Source organism: Sciurus carolinensis, chromosome 1 (genome assembly GCF_902686445.1).
Source record: "Sciurus carolinensis chromosome 1, mSciCar1.2, whole genome shotgun sequence".
Taxonomy (NCBI): domain Eukaryota; kingdom Metazoa; phylum Chordata; class Mammalia; order Rodentia; family Sciuridae; genus Sciurus; species Sciurus carolinensis.
Genome location: NC_062213.1, coordinates 39,221,652 through 39,245,197, shown reverse-complemented (window position 1 = coordinate 39,245,197; position 23,546 = coordinate 39,221,652). Strand labels below are relative to the sequence as shown.

Sequence of the window (23,546 nt, the reverse complement as noted above, 5' to 3'; positions counted from 1 at the left end):
TGAAGTATAAGTGGCAAAGATTTTCTCCCACTTTGTAGGCTCTCTCTTCACTGATAGTTTCCTTTGCTGAGAGAAAGCTTTTTAGTTTGACTCTATTCCAGTTGTTGATTCTTGCTTTTATTTCTTGTGCTATGGGAGTCCTCTTAAGGAAGTCTGATCCTAAGCGAAGAAGTTGAAGATTTGCACCTACTCTTTCTTCTATAAGATGCAGGGTCTCTGGTCTGATTCGGAGGTCCTTGATCCATTTTGAGTTGAGTTTTGTGCAGGATGATAGATAGGGGTTTAATTTCATTCTGTTGCATATGGTTTTCCAGTTTTCCCAGCACCATTTGTTGAAGAGGCTATCTTTTCTCCATTGCCTTTTTTGGCCCCTTTGTCTAGTATGAGAAAATTGTTTTTATTTGGGTTTGTGTCCATGTCCTCTATTCTGTACCATTGATCTACATGTGTATTTTGGTACCAATACCATGCCATTTTTGTTACTATTACTTTGTAGTATAGTTGAAGGTCTGGTGCTGCAATACCCCCTGCTTAACTCGTCCTGCTAAGGATTGCTTTAGTTATTCTAGGTTTCTTTTTCTTCAAGATGAATTTCATGATTGCTTTGTCTATTTCTGTAAGATATGTCATTGGGATTTTAATTAGAATTGCATTGAGTCTGTATAGCACTTTTGGTAGTATGGGCATTTTGACAATAGTAGTCCTTCCTATCCAAGCAAATGGGAGATCTTTCCATCTACTAAAGGTTTTCTTTAATTTCTTTCTTTAGTGTTCTATAGTTCTCATTGTAGAAGTGTTTCACCTCTTTTGTTGGATTGATGCCCAAGTATTCTATTTTTTTCGAGGGTATTGTGAATGGGGTAGTTTTCCTAACTTCTCTTTCTGAAGATTTATCACTATGTATAAAAATGCTTTGGACTTATGAGCATTAATCTTATATCCTGCTACTTTACTGAATTCACTTGTGAGTTCTAAAAGTTTTCTGGTGGAATTTCCAGGTTCCTCTAAATGTATAATCATATCATCAGTGAACAGGGATAGTTTGAGTTCTTCTTTTCCAATTCGTATCCCTTTAATTTCTTTGGTTTGTCTAATTGCTCTGGCTAGAGTTTCAAGGACATTGTTGAATAGAAGTGGTGAAAGAGGGCATCCCTGCCTTGTTCCAGTTTTTAGGGTGAATGTTTTCAGTTTTTCACCATTTAGAATGATTTTGGCCATGGACTTAGGATAGATGGTCTTTACAATGTTAAGGAATGTTCCCACTATCCCTATTTTTTCTAGTGTTTTGAGCATGAAGGGATACTGTATTTTATCAAGTGCTTTTTCTGCATCTATTGAAATAATCATGTGATTCTTCACTTTAAGTTTGTTGATATGGTGAATGACATTTATTGATTTCCGAATGTTGAACCAACCTTGCATCCCTGGGATGAACCCCAATTGATCATGGTGCACTATCTTTTTAATATGTTTTTGTATGCAATTTGCTACAATTTTGTTGAGGATTTTTGCGTCGATGTTCATTAAGGATATTGGTTTGAAATTTTCTTTCCTCAATGTGTCTCTGTCTGGTTTAGGTATCAGGGTGATATTGGCTTCATAGAATGAGTTTGGGAGGGTTCCCTCCTCTTCTATTTCATGAAATACTTTGAGGAGTATTGAAATGAGCTCTTCTTTAAAATTTTTGTAGAACTCGGCTGAGAACCCATCTGGTCCCGGACTTTTCTATGTTGGTATGCTTTTGATGACTTCTTCTATTTCATTATTTGAAATTGATCCATTTAAATTGTGTATGTCCTCCTCATTCAGTTTAGCTAATTCATATGTCTGTAGAAACCTCTTGATGTGTTCGAGATTTTCTATTTTGTTGGCGTATTGATTTTCAAATTAGCCTCTAATTACGTTTTATATTTTATATATAATAATTTTTTTAATTACATCACTTTGTGATTGTTATTATAAACAATAATTAGCATTCTTCACTTGGCATATAATTCTTGAGTCTAGGTGATGATATGAAAGAATTAGAATGTTTTCTTTGCCATACCAGTTTATAAACATATTTATAGTAATTCCTTTATAATTTTATCTCCCTTCATCTCTGACTATATCTAGTTCATATTTTTTACTCTGTTCAAAAGCATGATGATTTCTTTATTTAATTACTATAAATTTTCCTCTCAAGGAAAGTATACTTAAGGTATTTGACAATATTTCTATCTGAAATACCACTTTTCATTGGACCACATGTCCCATCGTGTAATCATTTATTCTGTCCATTGCATCTAGTAATCATTGGCGTTTAGAGCTAGAAGGAATCTTTAACATCATAATCCAATCACTCCCTTTTTTTCAGGTGAAGAAACTGAGATTCTGAGGTTTTAAATCCAAGAATATACAGCCATTTGATGATAGACCTTATACCTAAAATAAAGGTTTACCAATTAGTATACTTTCTTTTTACTTTGTGTGTTGGGTGGCTACTGGGTTTTAAACCCAGGACTGTGTGCATGCTAAGCTTATCCTCTACCCTAAGCAACATTCCCCAACTCACATTATTACTTTTTAATATTTTTGAACTTTGAAGATTACACTGTTTGTTGTAATAGTAACAATAATCATAATATAGTAACTGGCAGTTATTGAGCACGTAATGAAAAATGCGCTGTTCATTGCTGTCCAAATCATTTTAGTTAATGCTCATAATGACTTTTAAGGCAACTAGTGATTCACAGCAGTTTTATAGACTAGAAAACTGAAACAGTAAATTTGGGGGAATTCATTTATTGTCTGTGCACAACCTGTAGTATTTAACATCAAAAAAGAAACCTTGCTTATATGTCTGTTTTGGATGAAACATTAGGGAACTAGAAAATTCACTTATAAACTATAGGAAGAACATAGCATGACTTTCTGAAAAGAAAAAAAATCAAGAAAAATGAAATGAAAAACCAGAGAAAAGCATGAATTTCATGATTGCTTTGTCTGTTTCTATAAGATATGTCATTGGGATTTTAATTGGTATTGCATTGAGTCTGCAATGATGCTTTGACTGTCCTCATGGGCTGTGACTCTCTGAGTAACCATTGGACTTGACTTTAATCAGCACAAGGAGGTAGGCTCACAAAGGGAGTATTTGAAAGTGATCTTCTTCTGTAAGCTCGTAATTTCAAAGGCAGACTGTCTTAAAAATCTTTTCCACTCCCAAATTAATAAAGAATGTTCTCTGTGTTGGCCTTGATTGGGAAGGGGGAGGGTACTTTACTGTAGAATTTGTAACCACATTCCTGTCTTCACTCAGGTTTTAATTTCCTGCATGATCCAGGGACCATCAAGCCAAGAAGTTAAAATATGATCCTGGGTGGCCTGGTTACATCTCTCAGTACCCAGTAGTAAATACAAATATTTGCTGTGATATATATTCTCAATTCTGGCAGTGTGATTGAAAAATAAAGCCTTGTGAAATGTAAACTCACAATTCAAAATTAGAAAGAACTTGAGGAAATGATCCATTAGCAGTAAAGTAAGAGTGAGCAGAAGCCCTCAGTGGCAGAATTAGACTCCTAGAATGTCAGAAAATGTAATTTGTGTTATTAGTATATGAAATGTCTATATTTAGAATGATGAGAGAAGTAAAAGATGGAGTTGGAAAACATGAGAGGCACAAGATAATAGAATAGAGAATTTTATAGAAAAATAATCCCTGGGGGGGTAAGAAGTTATTGAATGGATTGAAAGCAAATTAAATACATCTGAAGATACTATTAGTGAACTTGAGGGTGGTTGTCAGGAAATTACTGAAAATACAGTGCTGAAAATTGTATCTGAGAAATGGGAATTATAGGTAAAAAATTTGAGTTAGAGTGAGGGAATTCTGTGTTTTACGCTCTCAGAAGGAGAAAAAAGAAAAGAAGCAATATTTAGAGACCCTTTTTCCCAATGAAATTCATGCTTAATGTGAATCTTCAGATATAAGAATTGCGATTTTCAAGCAGGAAAAATAAACCTAAATGTCCAAGGAGACATCTTTTGGTGAAACCCTGGGGTGCTCTGCAGATAGCTAGAGGGAAAAGAAATTAATGACATGATTTACTAACAACGTTAGATTGTTTAGTTTCTTGTGCTCAGTGATGAAGATGTCAAGGAGCAAGATATTATTTTTCCTTGACCGTATATTTGTGGCATTCTCTGAAATCCTCTTCTTTAAAATACATGCAGTGCAATGAACATTCCCTTTTCAGCCAAAGTTAAGTTCTTGAATCTTGTCAGAGTATATCTATAAAGTGAAAATTCTCAGTGTTTAGATTGGACTTTGTCCTATTTCAAATAAAGACATGTATTTCTCTAGTTTCTTATATCCAGAGTGTTCACATTCCCATACATAGAATCATAATGTGGTATGGAGCAAAAGTAGGTTAACTGGTTTTCTTAATTTTTAAAAAGACCATTTAGGTACAATTTAGAGGAAGGTACATAGATTTTTCTTACTCTCCTTTCCCAGCATATACATAGCTTCCCCATTATCAACATCCCCATAAGAATAGTACATTTATTACATTGATCAACCTACATTGACACATTGTAATTATGTAAATCTATAGTTTACATTAGGGTTCATTCTTAGTGTTGTACTGTCTGTCGTTTTGTACACATTATTAATGATTGGTACCCATCATTAGAGTATATAGAATATGTTCACAACCCTAAACATCCTGTATGCTTTGCATATTTATACTTCCTCCCACACCCCAAGCCCTGGCAGCCGCTGATCTTTTTACCATCTCCATAGATTGCCTTTTTTAGAATGTCATATTAAAGCCTTTCAGGTTGGATTTTTTCAAAAATTAACAATAGGGATTTAAGGTTCCTTTATAGCTTTTCATGCATTAATAACTCATTTCTTTTTATTCATAATTTTACATTATCTGAATCCACCACAGTTTACCCATTTACCTGCTGGAAGAATATCTTTGTAGCTTGCATATTTTGGCAGTCTTAGATAAAACTACTTTAAATACCTGTGTTCAGTTTTTTGTATGAACATATGTTTCAACTCCTTTGGGTAAGTACTAAAGAGCATAATTGCTGGATCATATGGTAAAAATATGTTTAGTTTTGTGAAAAACTACCAATCTGTTCTACAATGGCTATGCCATTTTGTATTCCCATCAGCAGTGAATAGAGTTCATATTGCTGTCTGAATAAATCTTTAATTTAACATTATATGTGACTGATAGATAGTTATGTATAGAATTTTAGGTTGGGAGTTATTTTCCTGTAGAATTTAAAAAGCATTGTTTTCCTCTTCCTTTTGACATTGCTGTTGAGATGTTTGATGGCATTTTCATTGTTTAGCTTTTGTGTATTTTTGTTTTTATGTTTAGAGTTAAACATTGTTTTTTAGTTCAGAAAATTTAAGGAGCTTTATAATACTAATGTCCAGGTGTTATACATTTATGTATGTATTTTTAAAAAATACCTTTATTTTTATTTTTGTTTATTTATTTTTATATGGTGCTGAGGTTTGAACCTTGTTCCTCACACATAATAGGCAAGTGCTCTACCACTGAACTACAACTCCAGTCAGTGTATGTATTTTTAAATTTGTGCTGGATACATGGTAGGCTCTTTTAGTTTTGAACTACTTCAACTTGAGGAAGTATTCTTAAATTTATTCTTTGATTATTTTCTCCATTTTGTTTTAGTAATTCTTCTAGAACCTTTGGTTTTCAGATGTTAAATTGCTTATGCTGATTGTATTTTGTTATTTCTCATTTTCAGTTTCTGGATTTTTTTTTAATTTATGGGAGATTTCCTCATTTTATTTCACAATCTTTCTATTAATTTCAGGAGAATTGAATTCATGGTTTTTTAAAATATATTTTTTTACTTGTTGGTGGACCTTTATTTTTTATTTATTTTTATGCGGTCCTGAGGATTGAACTCAGTGCCTCACACATGCTAGGAAAGCGTAATTACTAGGTCACTGATCCATTTTGAGTTGTTTTGTGCAAGGTGAGAGATAGAGGTTTAATTTCATTTTGCTGCATATGGATTTCCTGTTTTCCCAGCACCATTTGTTGAACAGGCTATTTTTCTTCATTGTATTTTTTTAGCACCTGTGTTTAGTATGAAATAACTGTTTATGTGGGTTTATCTCTGTGTCTTCTATTCTGTACCACTGGTCTATCTGCCTATTTTGGGGCTGATAACATGCCATTTTGTAACTATTGCTCTGTAGTATAGTTTAAGGTCTGGTGTTGGGATACCTCCTGCATCACTCTTCCTGTTAAGGATTACTTTGGCTACTCTGGGTCTCTTATTCTTCCAAATGAATTTCATGATTACTTTCTCTATTTCTCTGAGGTACATCTTTGGGATTTAATTGGAATTGCATTGAATCTGTAACTTGTAATTATTTTAAACTTATTTCATGATAATATATTGTAAAATTATATTTCAGTTGTGGTACTTTGGGATTCTCTCTTCCTTCTTCTAGTGGACTTTGAACACAGACAGCCTTCCTGTAAATGTATGGGATACTCACTTTCTTTTTCAATTTGCCTTTTAATATTTATTTGGTATGTCAAAATTCCAAATATTTATTTGGTATATTAAAATTAAATTTAATAACTTAAAATGGGACTAATAATTTTTTTGACTCATTGTACACAAATGGAGTACAACTTTTTCATTTCTCTGTACATGATGTAGAGTCACAACATTCATGTAATTGTACGTAGGGTAATGTACGTAGGGTAATGATATTTGTCTCATTCTACCATCTTTGCTTCCTCCTGCTCCTTCCCCTCCCCTCATTTCCCTCTACACAATCCAGTGTTCCTCCGTTCTTCCCTTACCTGCTCCCACCCGCTGTGGCCTCTGATATATGTGAATTTCCACTTATCAGAGAAAATGTTTGACCTTTGGTTTTTCAGGGTTTGGCTTTTCTCACTTAGCACAATATTCTCCAATTCCATCCATTTACCTGCAAATGCTATATTTTTTTCTTCTTTATGGCTGAATAATATTCCATTGTGTATATATATACCACAGTTTCTTTATCCATTCATCTATAGAAGGGTATCTAGGCTAGCCAGAGCAATTAGACAGATCAAAGAAATTAAAGGGATACAAATAGGAAAAGGAGAACTCAAACTACTACTATTTGCTGACAACATGATTCTATATTTAGAGGATTCAAAAAATTCCACCAAAAAACTTGTAGAACTCATAAGTGAATTCAACAATGTAGCAGGATATAAAACCAACACTCACAAATCTAATGCATTTCTATTAATAAGTGATGAATCCTCTGAAAGAGAAATTAGGAAAACTAACCCATTCACAGTAGCCTCAAAAAAAAAAAAAAAAAAAAACTTGGGATTCAATCTAACAAAAGAGATGAAAGACCTTTTCAATGAAAACTGCAGAACGCTAAAGAAAGAAACTGAAGGAAAAATCATGGAAAAACATGGAAGGATCTCCCATATTCTTAGATAGGTAGAATTAATATTGTCAAAATTGCCATACTGGGCTTGGGTTGTGGCTTAGTGGTAGCATGCTTGTCTAGCATGCCTGAGGCCCTGGCTTCAATCCTCGGCACCACATAAAAATAAAGATGTTGTGTCCACCTACAACTGAAAAATATATATAAAAAAATGGCCATACTGCTAAAAGCACTGTACAGATTCAATGCAATTCCAATTAAATCCCAAAGATGTACCTCAGAGAAATAGAGAAAGTAATCATGAAATTCATTTGGAAGAATAAGAGACCTAGAATAGCCAAAGCAATCCTTAACAGGAAGAGTGATGCAGGAGGTATCCCAATACCAGACCTTAAACTATACTACAGAGCAATAGTTACAAAATGGCATGTTATCAGCCCCAATATAGGCAGATAGACCAGCGGTACAGAATAGAAGACACAGAGACAAACCCAAGTAAATAGTTATTTCATAGTAAACACAGGTGCTAAAAAAATACAATGAAGAAAAGATAGCCTGTTTAACAAATGGTGCTGGGAAAACAGGAAATCCATATGCAGCAAAATGAAATTAAACCTCTATCTCTCACCCTGCACAAAACAACTCAAAATGGATCAATGACCTAGTAATTAGACCAGAGACCCTACACCAAATAGAAGAAAATAGAGGCCTCAATCTTCATCATGTTGACTTAGGACCAGTCTTCCTTAACAAGACTCCCATAGTGCAAGAAATAGAAACAAGAACCAATACATGGGGTAAATTCAAAGTAAAATGCTTTTTCTCAGCAAAGGAAATAATCATGTGAAGAGAGAACCTACAGATTGGGAGAAAATCTTTACCACATGTACTTCAGATAGAGTGCTCATCTTCAGAATTTATTATTATTATAAAGAACTCAAAAAGTTAACACCCAAAATACAAATATAGTTTACTTCCTAAAGTTTTCTTTTAATGTAAGACTTTTTTCAATAACCTTATGATTGTCCTCTAGACTAATATCAGCTGTCCGTACATCCTATCAAATACTTTATCCCTCCCATAAAGTAAGTCTTGTAGAATGTTAAACTGAGTTCTCTGAGTTAAATGTCTCAACAGTAACTACAATTATTTTGGCCTCTGCAATTAACAGTAATAAATAGTGACTTGCCTTTAGCTATCTAATTACAAAGTAGACAAGTAATCCTGTTCATATCTCACATTTATTTATCTTCAGAAATTTGGCACTTTTTGTTTTACCATGTTGCTTCCCTAATAGATTATCCTTCAGAAATCTCATAGAGCATCATTCCTATAAAATAGAATTGTACAGAGATTTGATTCTGTCACCCATTACCTTTCTGATGCTTATCTTTAAGGCATATTTCAGTTTCGGTTTGATAATGAAGTGGAAAAAAACCAAGATTACTTTTTCAGACTACTTTAATGTGAAAAATTGTTTAGAGGGAATAAAATTCATTCTCTCTTTTTTTAAATGGGCTTGTGGCACTGAAAGCAAATTTCTGTATAAAAAGAACTTCTTAAAGAGAAATGATGAATAATGATGTTTTATTATAAAAACAATTTTAAAAATATCTGAGAAATGAAAAGATCTTTAAAAATATAGAACTGAGTCCATTTTTTAATTTTAATTTTTATAATTTTTTTGGTATGTGGACACATACCTTCCATTTATTTATTTATTTATTTATTTATTTATTTATTTATTTATTTATATGTGGTGCTGAGGATCAAACCCAGTGCTTCACACATGCTAGGCTAGTGTTCTACCATTGAGCCACAGGCCCAACCCTGAGTTTTTTTTTTAAATATATTTTTTATTTTAATTTGTTATGTATGACAGTAGAATGCATTTTGACACATCATACATAAATGGAGTATAACTATTCATTTAGTTGTACAAGACATAGAGTTACACAGGTTACGCAGGTTATATGATTATATATGCATATAGGGTAATACTGTTTGATTCATTCTACTATCATTCCTACCCCCATGCTCCCTCCCCTCCCTTCACTCCCCTTTGTCTTGTCCAAATTCTTTCAACCCCCCTTATTGTAAATTAGCATCCATATATCAGAGAAAACATTCAGCCTTCGTTCTTGGGATTACCTTATTTCACTTAGCATAATATTCTCCAGTTCCACCCATTTAATGGCAAATGCCATAATTTCATTCTTCTTCAAGGCTGAGTAATATTCCATTGTCTATATGTAGCACAGTTTCGTTATCCATTCATCTGTTCAAGGGCACTTAGGTTTGTTTCATAGTTTAGCTTTTGCAAATTGAGCTGCTTATAAACATTGATATGGCAGCATCACTGTAGTATGATGATTTTAAGTCCTTTGGGTATAAACCTAGGAGTGGGATGACTAGGTCAAATGGTGGTTCTATTCCAGGTTTTCTTAGGAATCTTCATACTGCTTTCCCTAGTGATTTACAATTTGCAGTCCCACTAGCATTGTATGATTGTACCTTTTTTCCCATATCTTCACCAACATTTATTGTTGCTAGTATTCTTGATAATTACCATTCTGACTGGAACGAGATGGAATCTCAGTGCAGTGTTGATTTGTATTTCTCTAATTGCTAGATATGTTGAACATTTTTCCATATTTTTGTTGAATGATTGTATTTCTTCTGTGATGTTTCTGTTCATTTCCTTAGTCCATTTGTTGATTGTGTTATTTGGTTTTTTGATGTTAAATTTTTTGAGTTCTTTATATATTCTGGCGATTAATACTCTGAGGTACGTGTGTAAAGATTTTTTTCCCATTCTGTAGACTCTTTCTTCACATTATTGATTGTTTCCTTTGCTGTGAAGAAGCTTTTTAGTTTGATTCCATCCCATTTATTGATTCTTGGTTTTACTTCTTGTGCTTTAGGCGTCTTATTAAGGAAATCGGTTCCTAAGCCATCATGTTGGAGATTTAGGCCTACTTTTTCTTTTATTAGGTGCAGGGTCTCTGTTCTGGTGCCTATTTCTTGATCCATTTTCAGTTGAATTTTGTGTGAGGTGATCCATACGGGTTTAATTTCACTTTGCTGCATACCGATATCCACTTTTCCCAGCACCATTTGTTGAAGAGGCTATCTTTTCTCCATTGTATGTTTTTGGCACCTTTGTATAGTAAGAGATTACAGTCTTAATGTGCATTTGTTTCTGTTTTCTATTCTGAACCATTGCTCTACATATCTGTTTTGCTGCCAATACCATAGTGTTTTTCTGTTTTTTTTTCTTTTTTTACTTTTTTTTTATTATTATTGTATACAAATGGGATACATGTTGTTTCTCTATTTGTACATGGAGTCATATGATTACCATTTGTGTAATCATATGTTTACATAGGGCAATGATGTTTGATTCATTATTTTTTTCCCTTCCCCCCCACCCCTCTTTTCCCTCTATACAGTCCTTCTTTCCTTCATTCTTACCACACTCCTTATCCCTAACCCTAAACCTAACCCTAAACCTAATGCTAACCCCTCCCACCCCCCATTATATGTCCTCATCCGCTTATCAGCGAGATCATTCGTCCTTCAGTTTTTTGAGATTGGCTTATCTCACTTAGCATGATATTCTCCAATTTCGACCATTTGCCTACAAATGCCATAATTTTATCATTCTTCATTGTGGAGTAATATTCCATTGTATATATATGCCACAGTTTCTTTATCCATTCATCAATTGAAGGGCATCTAGGTTGGTTCCACAATCTGGCTATGGTGAATTGAGCAGCAATGAACATTGATGTGGCTGTATCTCTGTAGTATGCTGATTTTAAGTCCTTTGGGTATAGGCCAAGGAGTGGGATAGCTGGGTCAAATGGTGGTTCCATTCCAAGCTTTCTGAGAAATCTCCATACTGCTTTCCAGAGCACCTGCACTAATTTGCAAACCACCAGCAATGTATGAGTGTTCCTTTTTCCCCACATCCTCGCCCACACCTATTGTTGCTTGTGTTTTTGATAATCGCCATTCTAACTGGGGTGAGATGAAATCTTAGGGTAGTTTTGATTTGCATTTCCCTTATTACTAGGGATGTTGAACATTTCTTCATATATCTGTTGATTGCTTGTACATCTTCTTCTGTGAAGTGTCTGTTCATTTCCTTAGCCCATTTGTTGATTGGATTATTTGTATTCTTGGTGTAGAGTTTTTTGAGTTCTTTATATATTCTGGAAATTAGCGCTCTATCTGAAGTATGGTTGGCAAAGATATTTTCGCACTCTGTAGGCTCTCTCTTCACATTGCTGATAGTTTCCTTTGCTGAGAGAAAGCTTTTTAGTTTGAATCTATCCGAGTTGTTGATTCTTGCTTTTATTTCTTGTGCTATGGGAGTCCTGTTAAGGAAGTCTGATCCTAAGCCAACAAGTTGAAGATTTGGACCTACTTTTTCTTCTATAAGATGCAGGGTCTCTGGTGTGATTCCGAGGTCCTTGATCCATTTTGAGTTGAGTTTTGTGTAGGGTGAGAGATAGGGGTTTAATTTCATTCTGTTGCATATGGTTTTCCAGTTTTCCCAGCACCATTTGTTGAAGAGGCTATCTTTTCTCCATTGCATATTTTTGGCCCCTTTGTTTAGTATGAGAAAATTGTATTTGTTTGGGTTTGTGTCCATGTCCTCTATTCTGTACCATTGATCTACCTGTCTATTTTGGTACCAATACCATGCCATTTTTGTTACTATTGCTTTGTAGTAGAGTTGAAGATCTGGTATTGCAATACCCCCTGCTTCATTCTTGCTACTTAGGATTGCTTTAGCTATTATGGGTTTCTTATTCTTCCAGATGAATTTCATAATTGCTTGCTCTATTTCTGCATCATTGGGATTTTAATTGGAATTGCATTGAATCTGTATAGCACTTTAGGTAGTATGGCCATTTTGACAATATTAATTCTGCCTATCCAGGAACATGGGAGATCTTTCCATCTTCTAAGGTTTTCTTTAATTTCTTTGTTTAGTGTTCTGTAGTTCTCATTGTAGAGGTCTTTCACCTCTTTTGTGAGATTGATTCCCAAGTATTTTATTTTTTTCGAGGCTATTGTGAATGGGGTAGTTTTCCTAATTTCTCTTTGTGAAGATTCATCACTTATGTATAAAAACGCATTGGATTTATGAGCATTGATCTTGTAACCTGCTACTTTACTGAATTCACTTATGAGTTCTAAAAGTTTTCTGGTGGAATTTTCAGGTTCCTCTAAATATATATTCATGTCGTCAGCGAACAGGGATAGTTTGAGTTCTTCTTTTCCAATTCGTATCCCTTTAATTTCTTTGGTTTGTCTAATTTCTCTGGCTAGAGTCTCAAGGACGATGTTGAATAGAAGTGGTGAAAGAGGGCATCCCTGCCTTGTTCCAGTTTTTAGGGGGAACGCTTTCAGTTTTTCACCATTTAGAATGATATTGGCCATGGGCTTAGCATAGATGGCCTTTATAATGTTAAGGAATGTTCCCACTATCCCAATTTTTTCTAGTGTTTTGAGCATGAAGGGATGCTGTATTTTATCGAATGCTTTTTCTGCATCTATTGAAATAATCATGTGATTCTTAACTTTAAGTCTTTTGATATGGTGAATGACATTTATTGATTTCCAAATGTTGAACCAACCTTGCATCTCTGGGATAAAACCCACTTGATTGTGGTGCACTATCTTTTTAATATATATTTGTATGCGATTTGCTAAAATTTAGTTGAGAATTTTTGCGTCGATGTTCATTAAGGATATTGGTCTGAAATTTTCTTTCCTCGATGTGTCTCTGTCTGGTTTAGGTATCAGGGTGATATTGGCTTCATAGAACGAGTTTTGGAGGGTTCCCTCCTCTTCTATTTCATGGAATACTTTGAGGAGTATTGGAATGAGCTCTTCTTTAAAGGTTTTGTAGTACTCGGCCGAGAACCCATCTGGTCCCGGACTTTTCTTTGTTGGTAGGCTTTTGATGACCTCTTCTATTTCATTGCTTGAAATTGGTTTATTTAAGTTGTGTATGTCCTCCTCATTCAGTTTAGGTAATTCATATGTCTCTAGAAATTTGTTGATGTCTTCGAGGTTTTCTGTTTTGTTGGAGTATAGATTTTCGAAATAGCTTCTAATTATGTTTTGTATTTCACTCGTGTCTGTTGTGATGTTTCCTTGTTCATTCCGAATTTTAGTAATTTGAGTTTTCTCCCTCTTTCTCTTTGTTAGTGTGGCTAAGGGTTTATCAATTTTGTTTATTTTTTCAAAGAACCAACTATTTATTTTGTTAATTTTTCTAATTGTTTCTTTTGTTTCAATTTCGTTGATTTCGGCTCTGATTTTAACTATTTCCTGTCTTCTACTACTTTTGGTATTGGTCTGCTCTTCTTTTTCTAGGGCTTTGAGCTGTAGTGTTAAGTCGTTTATTTGTTGATTTCTACTTTTTTTTTTGAATGCGCCCCATGAAATAAATCTTCCTCTAAGTACTGCTTTCATAGTGTCCCAGAGATTTTGATATGATGTGTCTTTGTTCTCGTTTACTTCTAAGAATTTTTTTATTTCCCTCCTGATGTCTTATGTTATCCATTCATCATATAATAGTGTATTATTTAATCTCCAGGTATTGGAGAAATTTCTGTTTTTTATTCTGTCATTTATTTCTAATTTCAATCCATTATGATCTGATAGAGTACAAGGTAGTATCTCTATCTTCTTGTATTTGCTAACAGTAGCTTTGTGGCATAAAATATGGTCTATTTTAGAGAAGGATCCATGTGCTGCTGAGAAGAAAGTGTATTCGTTCTTTGTTGGATGGTATATTCTATATATGTCCGTTAAGTCTACATTGTTGATTGTGTTATTGAGATCTATGGTTTCTTTATTCAATTTTGTTTGGACGATCTATCCAGTGGTGAGAGAGGTGTGTTAAAATCGCCTAGTATTATTGTGTTGTGGTCTATTTGATTTCTGGAATTGAGAAGGATTTGTTTGACGTACACGGATGAGCCAATGTTTGGGGCATAGATATTTATGATTGTTATGTCTTGTTGATTTATGCTTTCCTTTAGCAGCATGTAATGTCCTTCTTTATCCCTTCTGACTAGTTTTGGCTTGAAGTCTACATTATCTAAAATGAGGATGGATACTCCAGCTTTTTTGCTGTGTCCGTGTGCATGGTATGTTTTTCCCCATCCTTTCACCTTTAGTCTATGGGTGTCTCTTTCTATGAGATGAGTCTCTTGCAGGCAGCATATTGTTGGATCTTTCTTTTTAATCCAATCTGCCAGTCTATGTCTTTTGATTGATGAGTTCAGGCCATTAACATTCAGGGTTATTATTGTGATATGATTTGTATTCCCAGTCATTTGACTCATATTTGTTTTTTGACATGATTTGGTTTCTCCTTCATTTGGCTATTCCTTTAGGCTAGCGCCTCTTGTTGCTGATTTGCATCGTTGTTTTTCATCTCTTCCTCATGGAATATTTTGCTGAGAATGTTCTGTTATGCTGGCTTTCTTTCTGTAAATTCCTTTAGCTTTTGTTTATCATGGAAGGATTTTATTTCATCATCAAATTTGAAGGTAAGTTTTGCTGGGTATAAGATTCTTGGTTGGCATCCATTTTCTTTCAGGGCTTGGTAAATGTTGTTCCAGGCCCTTCTAGCTTTTAGGGTCTGGATTGAAAAATCTGCTGATATTCTTATTGGTTTCCCTCTGAATGTAATTTGATTGTTTTCTCTCGTGGCCTTTAAAATTCTGTCTATATTTTGTATGTTAGGTATTTTCATAATAATGTGCCTTGGTGTGGGTCTGTTGTAATTTTGTATATTTGGAGTTCTGTAAGCCTCTTGTACTTGGTTTTCCATTTTATTCTTCAGAGTTGGGAAATTTTCTGATATTATTTTATTGAATAGATTGTTCATTCCTTTGGTTTGTTTCTCTAAGCCTTCCTCAATCCCAATAATTCTTAAATTTGGCCTTTTCATGATATCCCATAATTCTTATAGATTCTGTTCATGAGTTCTTATCATCTTGTCTGTTTGGCCAACTTTGATTTCAAGATTAAATAATTTTTCTTCAATGTCTGAGGTTCTATCTTCCAGGTGTTCTATCCTATTGGTTATGCTTTCTATGGAGTTTTTAACTTGGTTTATTGTTTCCTTCATTTCAAGGATTTCAGTTTGTTTTTTTTTCAGTATCTCTAACTCTTTATTGAAATGATCTCTTGCTTCCCGTATTTGGTCTTTTAATTGTTAATTGGTGCGATCATTTAATGCCTGCATTTGCTCTTTCATCTCCTCCTTCAATGCCTGCATTTGCTCTTTCATCTCCTCATTTGGTTCTCTGATTGTTTTAATTATGTACATTCTGAACTCCCTTTCTGACATTTCTTCTGCTGTGCTGTCATTGGGTTTTATTGATGTAGTATCTAGGTTTGTTTGGGACATTTTCTTCCCTTGTTTTCTCATATTGGTCAGATGTCAGTGGGAATCTGAGATATTGCATATTTCCTCTATTGGCTTATAGTGTCCCGGTAGATTTCCAGTGTATCACCTCCCAGCCTTCAGTAGCCTGAAGTCTTGGAGGAACTTGATAATGCAGTGCTTCCAAAGAAAGCTGCCCCTAGCCCCCTACTGGTTCCAGGGCTTGGAGCTGGCTCTGTGCCGAAAGTCTCTCACTGGGGGCCTGCACCGTGCAGCTGGCTATGTGGGGGGAGCCTACCGCCGGAGTGTCGAAGGCTACCTGGGGAACACTCCAGCTGGCCTGCCCTGCTCTGATAAGCCACCCGTATCTGTGCCTGCCGCCCAGGCCAAGTTTCGCCCAGTGGGGGAGACTCACTCCGTGACTCTATTTTTGTCCAATTCTCTCAATGCCTCCCCTTCATGAGTCCTGGGTTCTGGAGCGACTGGAGATGCAGTCACCCTCTAGGCCGCCATCTTGGATCACCCCATGGAAAGAGCCTGCGGCCGGAGTGGGCAGAGCCGGCTGAAGAAGTCTCTGGCTGCCCTGCCCTGATCCCAGAGACTGCTTGCGGATCGAAACTCTGGCTCCCCGTAGTGTTTTTCTTACTATGGCTCTGTAGTATAAATTAAGTTCAGGTATTGTGATGCCTCCTGCTTCATTCTTCTTGTTAAGCATTGCTTTGGCTATTCAGTGTCTCTTATTTTTCTGAATGAATTTCTCGATTGCTTTTTCTATATCTATGAATAATGTCTTTGGGATTTTAAATGGTATTGCAGTAAATCTGTATAGCACTTTTGGTAGTATGCCATTTTTGCAATGTTAATTCCGCCTATCTAAGAGCATAGGAAATCTTTCCATCTTCTAAGATCTTCTTCAATTTCTTTCTTTAGTGTTCTGTAGTTTTCATTTTAGAGGTCTTTCACCTCTTTCATTAGATTGATTCCCAAGTATTTTATTTTATTTTAGTTTGAGGCTATTGTGAATGGGGTAGTTTTCCTAATTTCTCTTACAGTGGATTCATCACTGATACATAGGAACACATTTGATTTATGAGTGTTGATTTTATATTCTGCCGCTTTGCCGAATTCATTCATTACTTCTAGAACATATCTGGTAAAATTTAAATAAAGAATCATGCCATTGGTAAATAAGATAGTTTGAGTACTTCTTTTCCTATTCGTATTCCTTTAATTTCTTTCTTCTAATTACTGTGGCTAGAGTTTCAAGGATGATGTTGATTTAAAGTGGTGAAAGGGCATTCTTGCTTTTTCTAATTCTTGGTGGGAATGCTTTCAATTTTTTTTCCATTTAGAGTGGAGTTGGCCTTGGGTATAGCATAGGTAGCATTATAATTTTGAGATATGTTCCCAATACCCCTAATTTTTCTAGCATTTTGAACATCACAGGTGCTGTACTTTGTTAAATGTTTTTGCTGCATCTGTTGAGATGATCATATGATTCTTGTCGTTAAGTCTATCAATGTGATGAATTACATTTATTGATTTCCATATGTTGAACCAGCCTTGCATCTCTGGGATGAACTCCACTTAATCATTGTGCACTGACTTTTTACTATGGTTTTGTATGTGATTTGCAAGAATTTTATTGAGAATTTTTGCATCTATGTAGAACTGAGTTCCTGACAGTGTTATAGTCTAAACCATCATGCCTTATACAGGTATACAAGATTCTTATGAGAGGAAGGTTTCAGGCAACTTATTTTAATAATAGTCATATATAGCATTCTTGAGATATTAATAAAGACCTGTCATTCATGATTCAAAGTAGAGTTCTAAACTTTGTAAACTATGAAAGCAGTACTATTATAAAATCCTTAAAAACATTTGTTATATTCATATTCTTTTTCTTTTGTACATACTGAAAGCTAATTGAATTCTTATGACTCTTAACATTGTCAGTAACTTTTGAGAGAATCTTTTAGTAGCTTGCTGACTCCTATATTTTTGAAAAAAAAATATATATTAAGAGTCTATGAAGCTTGAAGGGGAAGATATTATTCAGTTCTGTATTCCTTCATCCTTAGCTCAGTAATTAGAGCAGGGCAAGTGGTCCTGATTATTATTCCCTGCACTCAAAGTAGATGTTAAATATGTACGGTAGCTCAGCATCCTTTCTTACAAGATCAAATGTGAGCCATGCCTTCACACTTTCTGACTCACATCATTGGCAAAATCTGTATTTCTCTAAGCTTTCATTTCTATTCATGTATATGTGTAATAGTATATATGTATAATACATATAGCATTATATATGTATAATGGAAATAGTGCTAACTCTATGTGTGTGGGGGGAGAGAGAATAAAGTAATCATAGTGCATGGCACTCAAAGTGCTCAAAGCTAGATGGCTATGACAGCTAGTACTACTATGAGTATTATTGACCTTATTTAATTTTTTGAGATATTAAAGTGTTTCATTCATGATTTCAAGATATAAGAATGCTTAAGAAAGATGCTTGCATACACAGCATTTTAGATAACCATTTTATATCTTTCCTTGACTCCTTGAATTTTGTGATCTCAGTTCAGAATTCCTGCTTTGAGGATGATGATAGTACTTTACATAGAACACAATATTGGAAACTAGAATATTGGAAACTAGCTACCAGTTGATGCACAAGTATGTTACTACTAAATGAAAATTAGCCCCTTAATATCTCCTTCAAAAATTAGGGTTAGTATGTGAGAAACCGTTTTTTCAGGACTACAGCTGCTAACCATTTAGTATGTGAGTTAAGTCATATCTTCCTGGGCCACAGTTCAGGAAGACTGTCATAATCTCTTAGAGAAATTATGCGTCTTCCTGAGTACATTAAAGTTTAAAATCAATGTTTTTAGAATAATTTTAATATATCACAGAAAGTTTATGTTTTTACTTGTTCATATATAGTGGAAGAATCCTCAGATAATATGGATAGAATTGTATATTAGGCCAAAATGTAGAATGGGAAAAAAAATGGAAATTATGTTCTTGGGTGTTTGTGAATATAGGCAAAAGTATTCTGTGATCAATTAGACTTCGTTAAACAGCTTTGCCCTTTCTCTTACTAACTATAGTACTTTGGGCAAAAGTTGAGAAACTTCTCTAATCCATTGTATCCTCATCTGTGAAATGAGGATGATAATATCTATATTATCATTTCATTATAGGCTTTTTTGGGAATTGAATGAGTTTATATGCATAACACATTGTAAGTTTTGAGTGAATGTTAATTATTTAGAGGTCATCCTCATCATTGTAGTGTTTGTCAGTATGGTCAGAATAATGTTCTATATGTTTGCCTGTGTAATTCTCATCTACCCTTTATCAACAGAATTTTGTTCTTCCTTTCAAAAATTTTCCCACTTTTTTTTTTTTTTAATGATAATTATTGTCTTCACTTGAACGGCACTCGGTAGAGATTTAATGTCTAGCTTTTTGGTAACTTGATAAAAGTCTCTTGGCTTCCATTTTGCTTATAAAGCATTTGCATTTTAACCCAAGAACTTTTCTGACCTAATCTTTATACTGCATCTGCCCAAGACATTTTATTTACTGCAGTAGTTTTCTGTGTAGGTGCTTCTGCCAAAATGAAATTGAACTTACGAGTTAAATTTGTTTCAAGAAGAAAAATCTTATTGCATATTTTAAAGCCAAATATGATTTTTAAAATCTCTTGTTTTTTAAGTAAATATTTGTACATTTACTTTTTTCAAGCTTGACTTATCAAGAGCTGACTGCATAAGTAGAGTTATGAGAGTTCAGCCCATTTATTTTAAAACTGCATCCTTTCACCTTTTAAACACTGAACTCTGAAACCTAACACAAATACTGTAAGAACATCTGAGGTAGATAATTAAAGTATAATTAAGTTTAAATGCCTTGGTGAAGGAGTATAAAAATTATTTAAATTCAATCGGCTAGTACATTTGCAGTTTTCTTTTATTAGGTGTGAAATCTAAGAATCCCCTGCCAACTCTTGAGGGCTCAATCCAGAATGTTGAATTGAAGTACTGCAGCACATCATTGGTCAAATGTGCCTCTGGGACCATGGGATCAATAAAAATTTGTGCCAAAACCCCAGGTATGTGCAGCTGGACCGTGTAAAACTTTATTGCCTGTATAGGAGAATTGGCCTTGCATTTTACAAGGAGCGTTACTGAAACAAGAATTTACTCATTGTTCCTATGAATCAGAGGTTTTAATTTTTTAAAAAAAATTTTACTTAAAAATTATTAGTAGTGCCAAGATGATACTTCTTGACTTTAACAAATTAATTTTTTTTAAGGAGAAAAAACTTGGGTAGTTTAAGAATATTTATGAGGGAGAAAACTTGATGGAATATTTACTCAAACATTTTTGGGACTTGGACTTATATATGATGCATAAATATTAAATTAAATGTTCTAGTAGGATTAAACACAAAATCTAGTTTTCTTTAAATTTAGAATTATAATTGACTTCACCTTCCAACCAGTATTCTGTTTCATAATATTTTAAAACATTATTTTAAATTTTTTAGCACAAGTTTGCAATGGTACAAATTTTGTTGAATTTTTTAGAAGATGATGTATTCATGTTGTTTTCTTTTATAAAATTTTATGAACATATTCTACATTCCTTGCCATGATGTTGAAACAATTTCATTGAGTTAAAAATGCTTTTATCAGATAGATTTCTTAGGCTATAACTAATTATAGCTAAAATTACCAAATATAATTGAAATGTTATGTTGTTAGTATATCTTGGTATAAAGCTTCTTCAAGCTACTGCTTTATTTTACTCAATAAGATTTGTTGTTGGTTCTTGTTTTTTCAATAATATTTCTCTTCAGGTGACAGTGGAAAAGAGAAGTTGATTCCCTTACTTCAGGGTCCTTCTGACACTAAAGACCTTCATAGTACCAAGTGGCTCAATGAGAGTAGAAAGCCAGAGTCTCTCTTAGCTCCAGATTTGATAGCCTTCACGGTCCAAGTCCCTCAATATATGGACTACTGCCACAATTCTGGTAAGTACAAATCTGTCATTACTCCCTTATTTTGCATTTCCTTTTCCAGAAAGGCTTTTAAAATGTGCTTTTTTAAAAAAAAAAAAAAAAAAAAAACAATTTGTGTTCATTGGGATAATCTCTGAAGTTCTGCTTTTCCAAAATTTAAATGAAGTATTTTTGTATTATTTTTGATAATTGAAATATGTTTATAATAATAATGATTTTGTTTTATTTTTTGTATAAGGAAATTTAGCTTTATACATATCTCTTAACCTTAGGTTTATATTTACAAAGTTTAACTGAATTTAAAGTATAGCATGTCATATTTTTTGGGGGGTACTAGCTTGTTGTGATCCACAGTTTGTCATATTAAAATGAGGTTTTGGGGCCTTCTGTAGTTTTTAGAAAGGAAGAGATTTTGATAGTGCTACCAATAAAACAAAGTCACTTAGAGGTTATATTATCATTTGTTAGAGTTATATTTTTTTCCTAGTGGTACTTTATCTAGAATCAGTTTCATTTTTTTCAACTCTTAATAGCACAACCATACCTCTCATGTTGAGAAGTAATATCAGAAAGATCAATAAAGACTAGGAAAGAAAGAAGTTATGATAGATATAGCTATATCAACCTTGAGCTCAATTAACCAGTATGTGTTTAGGTAGTCAGTCGTTGATATTAGAAATAAGAAATATTGCTTTAGAGATTTCTTAAAAGGGTAAATGATATGACTTTTTCTTTAGAATTCGTTGGCCAGTAAATGATTTCAAGTAGCTACTTAAGAACATAACTCCATTAACATTATTGAACAAATCCTGTTGCTTATACAGAGTATGTTAAGCATTATGAAGTTCAAAGCAGAAAGTATAAAAAGATTTCTGACTAACTAGACAGTAATTCTGTGGAAGCAATACTAAAAGCATGCACGAGTGCACATATTCAGGAACACAAAAACGATTGTGAAGATGAGTTTTGTTGCAGTATCACTTGTAGCTGAATGCTGTCCACATTAGAAAGTGGAAAGCTATATTTGAAAAGTCAGTCTGAGGTTGTCTTGTCATTATACTTCCAAAGGCAACAACTCTTTGAAAAGCATTCAGTCTCTTGAGAATGGTATGGAATCATGCTGTTAGAAAAAGACCTAGACCCCTACTAAGACTGTGCCTATGGATAGAAGATTTTACCTATCCTTCATGACATGGATTGGTAAATATTTTACTAGAAGGCCATATAGTTAATATTTGAGCTTTTGTGTATCATACGGTCTCTTGTCTCAGCTGTTAAGTTCTGCTGTTGTGGCACAAAAATAATATTGACAGAAATAAAAGGATTTGATTATGTTCCAAGGAAATGTTATTTACAAAAAAACAGAAAATGGATTGCATTTGCCTTATGTGGGTTATCTACCTTTGTTCTTGGGAGAAGGGATTGGTGCTTGAATAAACTGCTTTTGTTACTATTTAATCATGTTCCTTAAATATGCTGTTTACTAAATTCCTTTATATAATCATCCACAGAGAAGTTTTAGTAGGTTTTGGTTTTAGGTTACCAAATTATTAAGATACTCATCAAAATGACCAGAATATAAATTTGTGAGTTTTATATCTGAGAAGGTACAAATCTTTGAATTTGCCCCTACGCTTGAGTTGGGCAAGGTCTTGTAGTTTTTTATTTTACTATAGAAACAGAATAAATAGTGAGTCCACCATGTTTGAATAATAATGTGATCTTGCTCCTGACAATATTCATATTACTCTGTGCAATTCCAGTGCATTCTAGGGTCACAAAGTTGTACTTGCATTTTTTGACATTTTATGTGGTTATAAAAGTACATTAGTATAAGAAAAGTTATCTGTGATACTGATATTTATAGGATAAAGTTATACAATTTTTCTTGCTGTTAAGGAAATTCACCTAATCTTTACCATTAGTGTTGTGTTTGGTGATGTTTATGAATTTGTGTGTAAAATTTTAATGTAATTATTTATTTGGTGCTTAGAAAATATTCCTTTGGGTATGTTTTAATCCTTAACTGTAAAGTGCTTATACTTAACCTGCATTAAAATACTTTATTCAGTGCAGTTTTAAATTTAAATTTTCCATTCACCTTGGAACTACCACACACATTAATGGCTTAGGTATTTATAATATAGTTTAGAGAGCTCATAATTATTTTTTAAAAGCCGTTTTAACATGAATTTGATTAATCTTATGCCATGTAACAAGATTTAAATTGAGAGAGAGTGAGTGTGGGTGTGCTTGTGTGTATTGTATGACTGATGTTATAGCCAAATCATAAATAAGTCTTAAAGAAGTAAATTATTAACAGTCTGTCAAGATTTTACTAAAATATTAGTCTCTCAGCAAGTATTTTCATAGCTACAGTATCTAATTTTTTCCTGTCCTTTCTTTGCCTGTGCTTACAAAGACATACACACATATTGACACTTATTTCCCCAATTCCTTGGTTTTTCTTACTTATCACAGTCTACTGTAATATACCGTACTGTGCATTAGTATACAGTTTATCTTGTTGCTTTTTTCCTGTACTGTGATGATTTTATTTGGTGCTGGAATTTTCCATCTTTTCCTTCTTTTTCTTAACCTCTGTGGTATTTCTGGTGCCTAGAACATTACTCAGTACA

The 23,546-nt window shown here is 33.9% G+C and overlaps 1 protein-coding gene across 7 annotated transcripts in view; it reads left to right on the top strand.

The window, feature by feature from the left end:
• Vps13b (vacuolar protein sorting 13 homolog B) overlaps positions 1–23,546 on the top strand; it is an 829,431-nt gene that overhangs the window by 262,133 nt on the left and 543,752 nt on the right. For all 7 annotated transcript variants that reach the window (XR_007108524.1, XR_007108523.1, XM_047551787.1 and 4 more), the window contains exons 18-19: positions 19,861–19,995; positions 20,746–20,919. Coding sequence is in view for 5 of the 7 variants with exons in the window: in XM_047551787.1 (XP_047407743.1) it covers positions 19,861–19,995; positions 20,746–20,919 (309 nt within the window). In the remaining 2 variants the exon portion in view is untranslated. The remainder of the gene's footprint in view (positions 1–19,860; positions 19,996–20,745; positions 20,920–23,546) is intronic.